We start from the raw sequence: 12,850 nt of genomic DNA, 5'->3' as shown, positions 1-12,850 counted from the left end.
CAAGTTGCAAGCTGTCGGTATTAAAATGAAATGTGTGCATGTGATGTGTGTGCTAATAAATAGCTTGTTTAACATGATGCTATTCACATTCACACAGTTTGCTCTGTGATAATCGGGCCGACTGTGGCCTCGTAAAGACGCTCCATGTGTTGTTTTAGGAAGCCATTACAAACTGGGCCGTCTCCATTACAGGGGCTATCTGATCATTATTACCCCCATCTGTAACGCACACTCAATCCTTAATCTGCAAAAGCCAACCACAGCTGACTCATAAGCAAAAGCACACACACACACACACACACACACACGGTAATGGATGTGTGTGTTTGTATGTGTGCATTTAAACGTGACACCGCCAAAGTTCCCCTCCTCACACTGCGGCTTTCGGGTCAACGCATTTTAGCACAGTCTTCTTCAGCCACACTGAGACCAGCGCCGCAATCCCGCTGAAGCCATGGCCACACCAGTCTCTTTGTGAGGACCAGACCTCAACAGCCAATGCAATGCAAACGCAATCTCCCAGGCAGAACTGGCCGCATCCTTCAAAGGCTCATCACAGGATGCACATCTAATGCAGAGAGAAGGCCGGTTAAAGCCTCAGCCAGTCACACTGCTTTGAAGGGACGGCTTCAGTGCCTCAAATAGGAGCCAAATCATTTCCCTTCCTCCTACCATTCGCAATCTGCGTGAGGGGCACCAGGCGGCTGTGTTTGGCGGTCATATGTGGGGCGCCTTCAAAGATCACGCCACTCCATTCCAGAGAAGGGCCACCAACCGGAAATGAGACTCTTCCTGAAGCACGAGGGGCTTCTCCACCTCAAATATATTTTTATGTGTATATATACTTCTAATATGGATTTGACGTGACCGGCATAACCAACACGAAAGGTTCTGGCACGAATACATCAAAAATGATAGCAAACAAAGCTACTAAAAGTAGCAACACAGGGCTGGGCCGGGTGTAAAGAAAGGACTCGCCGAGGTTTGTCTGCAAAGAGAAGCTTTCATCTCCGAGACAGGAGAGGAGAGGAGTGATGTGTTGGAGGTTCAGGCTGTCATGTTTCACAGTAGGGGAGCTGAGAGACAGATGAGGGGAATAGCTAAAACTAGTCAAAGTTTTCAGTGCAGAGAGACAATGGATGGCGAGGCAGCAGATCTTATTAAGAGCAGCAAACGATGAGGTTAGCAAGTTAAAAACACAGTGTGAAATATTAGATCACGCAACCCATAGGAGGAGAAACCATGGTTACTCATTAAACAGAGTCAACGCATCGCCTACGGTCTTATTCTCTGCATACCTCATAATAAAGGCAGCAGAGAGGTTTTGGGATGTTGTGTTTGCTTTAGCAGACCTTCACTCTTATTTCCAATATCAGAGAGATGAGAGGCTTCCACTGCAAAGCACATCATGTGGGAGAATAAACATACATCTGATGGGAAACATGTGTGGGAGATGAAACGACCTCCCTCAAATGAATAGGATGAAATATAGAGCTGTGTCCTGCTGCGCTCCAATCAGGACCATAAGAAGTCAGTGTGAAGGGGGAAATGGCAGACCCCTGGCGGGCTCTCTCACTCAACACAGACACACAAGCTGCCAATATGGCCATTCTGGAGCGGATTCATGCGGAGGCCAGCGTCTGACAGTGACATCTCCATTCACTCTCAAATTCTTTTTCTCTTCCCTATATGCATGGACACACACACACACACACACACTTGCAAAGAGCCAAAGGCCACAGGAGGAGGAGCACCGTTGGGGTATAAAAAAGCCTTTCTCCTGCTGTGGGTCTCTGTGGGCTTTAGTATGGCATTATGGGAAGATTAGACTTTAGAGTGCTCAACTATCTGATGTCATTGTTGGTTTTACGTCGTCTGGATGGCTTGTGGAACTTGGACCTGATGGCAGGCGCATTTCTCTCAAGACAGAATGCTGTGGGTCACAGTTGTGATTGATTACAGGTTACTATTGTATCTGTCTGTGGCTCCGCTGGAAGAATTAGCCAAACAAAAACTCACGGAAAATGCTCCACATCTGACTCCATCAATCAAGTCAGCAATCAAAATAATTTAATTAAGAGACTTAAATCCTGCTGGCTTATGAATCCCTGATCCAATAGCCAAGAGACAAACTCGATTTAATGAAAATCCATACAAGATAGCATTAACTCCACTTTTAGGATAAAATCTTTTTCCATTACTTACATTTTGTAAATATCAAGGGAAACAGAAACAAAATAGCTGAGTGGTACTGTTTACCTATAAAGAGGAACACTTTGGGGAAACAATTATATACACAAGAGCAACTCTGATTACAAGGTAAAATTCCAGACAGGCTGCACAAATAAGCTGATATGTAAGTCGCTTTGGAGAGGAGCTCATTTTGAGAAAAAAAAAATGTTTCATAGATCTGGTGAACAGCAGCAGGACTGTGGAGAGACAAGGAGACGGAGTCTGCTGAATATGTGTGTAATTGTCTTTTTCTCCCGTTTCCGAGGTGTGAAAGGGAATGCGGGGTTGCACTAGGGTCCCAGGGAGAGGCGATTGAAGCGTCAGTCACAGCTGCCACACAGAGCCCCGGCGCAGAGCAAATCCCAGGCCCGGCCCTCGTGGGCGGAGGGGCCGGGCCTGGGTCTACGAGCAGCAGGAGTCCCACAAGCCTTTTCTTCCAGCTCCTCTCACCAGCACAAGGGGAACTGGGATCACGCTGGGAATTTGCTTAGAAAAGCTGAGGCAAAACTTGGCAGAATGGGTTAACGGAGGCACACGCACGCACACACACACACACACACACACACACACACACACACACACACAAACACACACACACACACACACACACACACACACACACACACACACACACACACACACACACAGAACAGCTTTCCGGCCTGTCTGTCTTGCCTGTGGGTATGGTGGGAAAGAAAAAGATAAAGTAGGGAAGAAAATCAAATATAAATCAAACTTCCAGTTAACATCTGAAAATTTAGGGCAGAGATTTATAGACACACGGAGCAGGACGAGGCCTGCTGAAACAAGATTACTGGAGGAATGGGTGGTTTTCGCTCGATGCCTGGGGAGTCTAATAGTGGTAAAGTCTGAGGATTATACACTGTGCCATTTCCATGCTTGCCCTAATAGTCTCCATGTCCTGTCTCTGTATGCTATAGATGGATTATGATGCTTCATAATTTTCATGGTGGTGGTAGTGTGGGTGTGGGGGGGGTCGTCACAGACGGCCCATCTGCCATACTGACACACTTACAGTATGGTGGTATCCCTAGGGAAAGCGGGACCGCTACCACACTATTCCATTACTTTATCATCCTATCATTCTATTATCCTACCACTCTATTCAATTACACTGTCACTCCATTAGTGTACCCGTAAGAGTGAACAAAGAGCTCCATGATGATCATTAATGATACGTTCAGAGACGGTCGGTACGGTCATGCTTCATCCGGACTCTGCTTGTAAAATATCATCTGTTACAGAAGAAGCTCAGTTTGACTCCAGTTCAGGAGCCACAGGTAATCCAGCAATCCCAACACACATCATGTGACTAATGGAAACCCAGACCAATGAAATATTACACTGATACGGTCAGATTATGTGAACAACAACATGATAATATATTATACATTTTAGTGTTATGATTTATGATATTATATTATATTATACAGTATTATATATTATATTATATTATATTATATTATATTATATTATATTATATTATATTATATTATATTATAGTTTTTATCACCATCTTGAGTAGTATTATTTTGAACATTGAATAACTTGTTCTTGTAATGTTTGAGGTGAGTGTGAGAAAAAAAACCAAAGATCAAATTTGTAGCTTTCTGCAAACCTATTTTATTCATTTGTTCCTCACTAGAAGACCAAAAACTAAGAAAAGTACTATTAAATGAGTAAATGAACCTTGAGTTACGATTTGATTTGTTTGTGCTTTATTTGTGTTGATGTGTCTGAAAGCTCCTGGGAAAGCAAATAAAACCCACTGTTAAAGGGAGGAAGTCAATATTGATTTAACTGTTTTGTTTTTTATGAGGGTTGTCTCTACTACACTTGTTAAAGTTTTGTAGATACGGTTCAAAGTAAAATTACTACAAAAGTTCTTGAGCCTTTGGCTAATACCAATTATAATCGAGTTTGTAGATGCTGCAAAAAAAAAATTATGCTATGATTAGTTTTGTGCACACACACACATATATGTGTGTGTGTGTGTGTGTGTGTGTGTGTGTGTGTGTGTGTGTGTGTGTGTGTGTGTGTGTGTGTGTGTGTGTGTGTGTGTGTGTGTACTGTATATACAGTATATATATATATATTTTTAAAAAGAGTAAATATTGTATACATGTATATTTATACATGATATATATACATATATATGTAAAGAGAAAGTATTGTATACATGTATGTTTATATGTTACATGGATTTAAGATTTTTTTTTAAATACACACTAAAAATCCTGTAAAATTGAGCATGTAATTCACACGTTTTTATTTCGTAACCTCAAATTTTCATGAAAGCCCTGATACTTTTATTTGCAAGCAAACACACACCACATCTCCAGTCCCACCTCTTCTATCAATGTCTGACTAAATCCCTCCTTCCCCAAAGTCTTGGCATGTTAAATTCTAAACTTCTCACAAAAGCCTTTGCAGTGCCACAAACCGGGGGAAGCAGGTCCCATGCTGCCTGTATGCCGGTGACAACTCATGACGTCTTTAAGATCTTGCTTTGCAGCTGCCCGTAAAGGTTGCCTGCCTGCTGTTTGGTCCCGGTGTCTGATGAGGTCTGCGTCCACAGCACAGAAGGGCTCTCTGAGAAAGCATTTAGTCTATGAGGTCAGCCTGGAGAAGAGGGTTACGAGTTCTCGAGCCGGAGCCGTAGGGGTAATGGTTTTAGAGATGGCTGTCACACAGATCTGTTCCACTGTCAAACACCGCCGCTGATCTCTACCAATCCAAGTCTGCTCGCTTTTCAATCGCTCAACTTCTCGCTCCCTGTCCCCCTTTCTTCTTTTCTCCCTCTCATTCCCTCTCGCACTGACACATGGAAGTAATCTGGGAGCTCTACGCTGGACTGAAAGGATGTGCGGTTGAGCCCAGGCCTGCGTTTCAATGCTCTACATCAGCTTCTTTTCCTCTCCTTTTTAATCCCCTTATTTTCATCTTCTCTTATGTAAAAGAACTATGGTGGCAAACAAAACGCAGACCTTTTCCCTCTTTTGCACAACTTTTTCTCCACTTCCTGTAACTCTGCCCCGCTTCATTTTCACCTAATTCAGCCGAAGCGCAGGCGAGGTGATGAGAGGAGATCCAAAGAAAAGCTTTCCAGAACCAACGTCTCTGACTCCGTTTGGCAGCGTTGGAGCTGATGGGAACTTCCTGGTTGCCGGCAGCCAAGTCTGTGTCTAATGAAGCCGGGTCGCTAACTGCCTAGAGGCAACCACTCCACATTCGTCCGCTCGGCCCTCAACACTTTCACAGAGGCACACTGGCACACTTCTAACGCTTCCTTAATGCTCCTCTGTGGCTGGACAAAGAACAATGGCACACTGACATACACTCTCAAGCACTCATTCATTTCCATAAGCTTAAGCTTATCCTTTTCATATAAGATTTAATGTCCTATAATTAAACTGAGTCCGAATAAACACAATTTAAACTGTTTGGAAAATTTCTTGCGCAATATAATTAGAATGGAATTCACTGCAGCAGATTGAAATCAAATATCTGACACTTTTTATTTGTTTTGGCTTTCTTTATAAAATCTTGAGTCTTTATTGCCAAAATAATTTTGCTGACATGCTAAGTTTCAGCAGGTTTGTCAAAACTGCCTGTGAGTCAGACGAGCTACAGCTGCGTCTGTCACACCTTTGTTTCTCGTTTCAAACTCTGGTTCTCAGGGTTAAAATATGCAGACACGCCGTTCTCCAACTGCAGCTAATGATTAGGGTTTGTTTAATTTTTTTTTTTAAACTGACAAGAAGAGGAGGAAAAATTAATGTTTTGCTGGCCAAACCCAAAAGATGTTATTTTGTTAACTTATTAACTCAAGTATGCAGAAAAATAAATGTGGGAGATTTTCACATAAAAGACACCAAAAACAATTATTTTTCAAGTTGTGACAGATGAATAAATTGCAAAGGTATGTGAAATATACACAAGGCAATAAATTTAGTTTTTTTATTATGTTATGTTTCTCTGGGTGTGTGATGGAATGTATTGATCTGTAACGCCTTGTAATCTCCTGGATAAAGCACTGAGTCATTGATGTCTTATCATATTTGTCAGTTTCTTAACTGGGTTTTTAACCTATTACGTCATAATTGTTTTGATCAGATAACAAATTATGGACTAATGCTTCGAGCTGTTTGAGTGACTTGCTGCACTGAGCCGTCGTCCCTGTTGTGACGCAATCCTCACGCATAACTCGAAAGAAAACCAGTCATAACCCCGAGTCACGAGGACCAGGTGGGAACTCTTTGTTTTCATGTCATAAATAAAATAAAAAAAACAACTAAAAATTGGTTGCGAATGCTGCCCCGATGCCAGGGAACAAAAAGTAGTTTCCACGCACGCCGATGCTTGAACATAAAGGAACAAACGCATCAATAAAAAGCAGAATGATCAGTTTTCAGGGCTGTAGCAGCCAAACCACCAGTGGATAAAGTGAGTCCATCTGGAAAGAAACCGGGATGGAAAAAAAATGTTATTCCCCTCTCCCCCCCAAAAAATAACTGAAGGCACTGCAGCCCCTTTTGCGAGGCCAGGTGACCGACGTCCATTACTGAAGGAAGAATCGAACACCCGCTGAAACAACAGATATGTCAACAAAAACGCGCCTGCATGCACAAGCAAGTGCAGCTGTCCTGACAGCGGGACACGGGGTACCTTTACTGCTTCGCCGGGCCAGTTGCTCCCCAGAAGTATTTGGTACTGGTCGGCCCTCTCGCTCTGAGTGGGGCTCAGGCTCTAAGTCCTCTCTGTGTGTAATGAGATCTTTATCAGAGGGAAACACGATCAGAGCCGAGAGGGGGAGAAGGGGGGACTCAGGGAAAGAGGGGTGCATATCGCAAAGGGGTAGAAAGGGGGCGACCAGCAGGATGCGAGGAAGGAACGAAACAAAAACAGGCCCCTGACCCTCTCAGCGGTGACCCACGCTGGAGGAGCAGCACCGGGGAGCGCTCTCCGGACTCCTTCGCAGGCAAGAACTAAATCCTGTTTCTGGTTTGGTCTGGAAGTTTCCTCCGGTTCTCGTTCAACAGGTTGCGGCAGTTTCAAGCTATAGCAGTTGTGCTTTGTTTTTTTTAACCTGCTGCATGGAATCGTCGCTATATTTAAATGCCATCTCAGGAAGGCTTTTTCTGAGCACCACTTTTGCAGGAGTCAAAGGTTTCTCATTGTTCCAGAATAAAGCTTTTAAATCATTTTTTTTTCCTTTGATAACATCTGTTTCTAAAAACAAAGATAAGGCATAATGGGGTTTTTTTCCTTATTACCTAGCAGGAAAAGCAATTTCTTTTCCATTATTAAAAAAAATAAAAATAAAACTAAGCATGAAAACAAAAGCTGAACTTTAATTAGGCCTTCTGTGAGCCGAGACTAAAAAAACTGGAGCCATGGGGGGAAAAAAAAATGCCACCTCATTATCTCAAAACGTAGACTTTATTTCTCTTAAAAATGCATCATAAATGCTTTTGTTTTCTCGTTTGAAAAAATAAATATTTGTTAATTCTCACGAAATATTCCAGAGGTAATCAAATATTGCAAATCAAACTCAGTGAACCTTTTAACTAAACAAGCCAGCGGTAAACCGGACCAGCCAATTGTTAAACTGCAGGCCAAGCAGCCGAGGTCAAAATAAGATGAGTAAGTAAAGACGAACGGCAACAAGGGCTCGGCTGGTTTTTATAGATTCAACAACCTCTCTCTCGCACCATTTTGCTCACGTTTGTGGGAATCGAAACCGAGGCGGAGGCCAAAAATGGTCTGCAGACTGATTCCAAGATTTGTGGAAATGCGAGGAGTTTAAAATCAGAGCAGCTCCTCTTTGGCGACTCCTGACCAGCCCGTGGCTGTTTTTTTTCGTCTGTTTTCAGATGTGTGTGTGTTTTTTCCGCTTCTCTTCCAACATCTTGTTTGTCTCCTGAGCTGCTGCAAAAACAGGCTGTGATAGCTACAGGTCACGAGGTAAATATTAGCAAAGGAGGGTTAGTGGACGTGGTGGGGGGGGGGACCCTGTCAGATTATCGTTAAATTGGCATTGCATTCCCGAGCGTACGGTGAAACTGAAGGTAGCAGGCCCGAGCGTCGCTCCGCTTCCTTCAGCCCCACCGAAGGGACGTGATCAGTCATAACACGGTGACATTTTCTGGCGTAATCCCACTCAGCTAAATGAGAGCTAATCCGATTTGTTCTGATCAAATGTTAGACGGTTCTTTACCGGCCGGAGACGATGACACATCCGGCCTCCTTCTGCACCGTTGCCCCCTCCAATCAGCAACCTCCCCAACCCCTGCTAGCCCCTTTTGCCATTTCACGGATCCTGCCTCAAATTAAATATCAAAAAAGGTCTGATACATCCTGCAGAAAAAAACTAAACCTCCGTCTCTTCTTCTTCTTCTTCTTCCTTCTAGACGGCGCTCTAGTCATGATGTATGCTGCCTGTTCAAACATGCTGGGGGGGAAAATCAATTAGGCAAACCCTCCTTTATTGATAATTCAGGCACAGGAGTGATGGTACGCTCATGTTGAAATCCATAATAGCAGGAGCATTTGGACACCCAAACCCTGCACGCATAAGGAAAACACAACACACACACACACATTCACACCATAGCGGCCCAAACCTGCTGCTTTCCTACACTTTGTCTCATAACTCATGGCCTATAGGGAGACATTGGTGTTGTTATATTTTTTGTGTACGTGCTACAGTGTGCGAGCAGCACACCAGATTAATTTATTAGCCGAGGCAGCAGTGCTCCCCAAAGTGTGAACAGGAAGTAAGACGTTGTAAATCTAGATAAGTCACCGGATAGTGTACCGTACATTTATACAGGCCTCTCCCACTCTTATCACTCTGGAGTAATACAGACCAGGACACAAAGATGGAGTTTTGAACAGGCAAACAGTGAAGACAGATGCTGATTGCTGCTAGAACTCCTTCTCTTACTACCTCTGCGATGCCGCTGCTGACTGATACATTTCAGAGGAAAAACAGGTTTGTCTTTTGTTATTGCATAAGCCTGCTCACGGCAAGATAATGGCGTATTGTTTTTTAAGAGCAGAGGAGCAGGATAATTGGGTTGAGAGAACAATTTGCAGAGTGCATTATTGTTCCACTGTGAACTTCATGAAATTGTCAGCCAGCATGGGGATTTTTTACGAGAGAGCAGAGCGGAGGAACAGATGGGGGAATGATCTTCTAATCGCTAAACCAATGTGGTAACCTTCTAAGACGTTCCCTCCAGGTGACATCATCAATCAATAAACGTCCCTCCTCCTTTCCTCTCTTTATTATTTGTCTCCCTGTGAGTGAACCAGTGCGGTTTTAGTGCATGTGTGTGTGTGTGTGTGTGTGTGTGTGTGTGTGTGTGTGTGTGTGTGTGTGTGTGTGTGTGTGTGTGTGTGTGTGAGATATCTCTATTTGATGACGCTCATTGTTCCACTACCTCTGCAGCTATAGTCAAATAAAAGCTGATGGGCCGTAGTCTTACCATTAGGACCAGGCCACACACACGTACACACACACACACACACACACACACACACACACACACACTTCAATGAACATGGCAGCAATATTCATTCTCACTGACTCCACAACCAGCTCTTATGACATCTGACATTTGGAGGATAAATCATGGATTCACTTGAATGAGTAAGTTCTAGTAATAAGCTGGTTGAGCTACTCTCCATTTCCCTTCGGTGCTATGTGCTCAAATGAAGGTCAGGTCTTCCAGCTCCAACCATACATAATACAGGAGAGGGTTGGGTGTTTTTTTTTCCCTTTTTTAGTTTATTTTTCCCTTGTGTATGCTTTCCAGCATCATGCAAATGTGGGAGTGAAGTCTAAGTGGGTGATAATTGTTACCAGAACCTGTTTTATGCAGCAGTCTGGGCGAAGTCCGCTTGTTTTGATGGGAGTAACGTGATTTCTCTTTAGAAAAATGTCCATTCTTTTGGGAAACCTGCCCCTGACTGGAGGTGGAGGAATAAAACTCAGTCCAAACCAGGAAACTTGAGGCAAATTTAATTACTTTCGCGCATTTGTTTCTTTGAAATCTAAAACCATTTCATCACACTTTCTTGGGGGTGGGGTGGGAGAACCAGATTCCCACACCTGGAGATTTGGCCCTCTCGGAAATGTTCAGGGCTCCTGGGACGGACTGAGAGAAATACCCCAGATCTGTCTGGGACACTCTTGTCACACTTTATTCCACTTTTCTTCTTCTTTTTTTCTCACAGATAATTGCAAACAGGGGATTGTAGGGGACAGGTAGACAAACTCTGAGAACCAGACTTTGCCCTCAGTCCAGCAATAAAAAGTTGCACATGTTTTGGTCATAAATTGGTGTAATTAAACGTCTATTATTGAGTTTAAGAGGCCTACTGTGTTTTGTGTGACTGTACCACTGTCTCCTAAAATCCCCGACGTGAAATAAATCCAAAGAAAACTTAATAACTTATTATAAAGTACATTTTAAACTACATAAATTGCGCTCTATTTTAGATAATTTTTAAATTTAATTGTAAACAGAACACAGCTTGTACACAACGACCACATTTCCAGTAAATATTATCGTTAGTCTTCCATTGCGCACACACCCAGTAAGTTAAGTAGACCCATAAGAATAATTAAGGGGGAAAAAAAACAGGCTTACTTGGAATTGAGCGAGCTCCAAATGATAGTCTCCAGTGATTTTGCTGAAGGTAATGCCGACCTGCACAATAAAATAACGATCCAGAGATAATACTTCCAACAACCGAGTCCTGCCATTCTGAGAGACGTTCAGACAGAGAGCCGAGAAGTCGGAGCGTCGGGCGGTGCGTCTGGCAGCCTTTATGTGAGGGTCGCCCGGTGGGAAGGTGAGCTACAATCAGTCGGGAGCATGTGAGGTCGATATCAGATACATGTCCTTCTGTCCGACTCCTTCAAATCTGCTCCAGGCCCCTCGTCCTTGACTGAACTGCCCGCAGGACCCGCGATGGAGCTCCCGGTTTTTGGAAGAAGATCAGCAGTCCGCTGGAGTGTCTCGCTTTTGACCTGTGGCTGGGACCACACACACACACACACACACACACAAAAAAAATCCCGACCTAATTGCTCTGCAGAGACAACTCAGATGTCCGATCTGATGTGTGATGAGACAGATTTGATCCTATCGCAGTTTGCGGAGACTCAAATCGGCGCTGCGGCTGCGGATGAAGCGCTGCGCCGAGTCTTTGTCATGCGCTCCCCTGACGCTGCCTGTACCTGTCGCTGGATATAGCCTACAGATGACCACATTCATCCATCAGTCAGAACTCCGCAACACGCTGGGAATCCCGAGGTCCACTTCATTCGAGTGTTGTCTTTCACTCCACCTCCACCACCACCACCCCCCCTGCTATTCTTCTTCTTCTCCAAAAAGGAATTGAGTTTCTATTGTAAATATCCCTGCGGGCTCTCAGCGCCGTTCCCCGTGCGTTTTTGCGCTCAGACAGGATCGTCTCTAGTCCGACTCGGGCATGCTGTGTGGACCAGACACCGCCGCACGTCTCCTCCCGGTTTGTCGCCGCTCGGACACGCCAAAAAAGAAAAAAAGTACCGCAGGAGGATCAGACCAGCTCTCCGGGGCCGCTCGGTGCCTCTAAATCCAGTGGCCAAAAACGTCCATGCCGGTGCGTGTTTTCATAACCGCATACAACACTACACGTTGTGCCGCAGCTCCAGATCAACTGTAACCCGAGCCGATGAGAGCGCATGAGGGAGGGGGGGGGTGGTTGATGTGGGGGGGGGAACCAACCCACAGTGAAGAGCGACCAATCACAGCGCTCTGTCCGAACTTGGAAGCAGGAAGCGAATGGCATTTATGGGGACGTGGAGAGGTGGATTGTGGATAAAGAGAGGGGAGGCAAAGGGGGGGGTTCTGTTATTGAATTGACCCCCACATCTCCAGCCACACCACCACCACTGCCGGAGACATCAGCCAGAATTAAAACAGACTTACTGGATATTCGTCACAGTGAAATCTGTTGTAATACACGCGTCATAGGCCAGTGGAGCGTGCGTAAAAGTGCCTGCAATAGAAAAACTTTGTCCCCTTTAAGTCCAGATCTGCTTCTATCCGTGGATCCCACACTAAATAATTATGACATAACATTCCTATAATACATGGCTATGAAAATCTCTCCATGGGGAATAATAATTATGTCTGCGGTCGGCGGAATAAGCACATTTGTAATATTTTCTCTTTTTATAGGCTATAATTTCAGTGTAACACTATTATAAAGTTTTCTATATATACACCAGTCGTTAAACTGTGCAGAAATCTTTAAATTTGACTGTATAGGATTACAGTATTTGTTATTTTGGTCCTTTCTCTTTCACTCTTTGAAAGGAATGATGATTAATGGTCTCTTTGGATCCCTTTCTACTTGTCCCCCCGTTGAGATAATGAACTCCATGAGAACTTAGTCTCCAGTGTCAATGGACAATAGACGGTCGGTAGCCGATAGTCATTGGGCCATTCATTCATTGAGCAAGAAATGCTTGACACATAATTGATCATGTCCATGTCTGTGCCCCCATTGTCTGTGTGTGTGTGTGTGTGTGTGT

At 44.1% G+C, this 12,850-nt stretch overlaps 1 protein-coding gene across 1 annotated transcript in view; it reads right to left on the bottom strand.

The window, feature by feature from the left end:
* efnb1 (ephrin-B1) overlaps positions 1-11,984 on the bottom strand; it is a 57,429-nt gene extending 45,445 nt beyond the window's left edge. Inside the window, exons 1-2 of the mRNA XM_068325211.1 lie at positions 11,507-11,984; positions 10,914-11,302 (exon numbers count right to left, since the gene is read on the bottom strand). Coding sequence (XP_068181312.1) covers positions 10,914-11,029 — 116 coding nt within the window. The 5' untranslated portion in view covers positions 11,030-11,302; positions 11,507-11,984. The remainder of the gene's footprint in view (positions 1-10,913; positions 11,303-11,506) is intronic.
* Positions 11,985-12,850: the final 866 nt, after the last annotated feature.

This window comes from Antennarius striatus, chromosome 10, assembly GCF_040054535.1.
Source record: "Antennarius striatus isolate MH-2024 chromosome 10, ASM4005453v1, whole genome shotgun sequence".
NCBI classification, from domain to species: domain Eukaryota; kingdom Metazoa; phylum Chordata; class Actinopteri; order Lophiiformes; family Antennariidae; genus Antennarius; species Antennarius striatus.
Note: the sequence above shows the minus strand (reverse complement) of the source record. Positions and strands in the feature narration are given on the sequence as shown.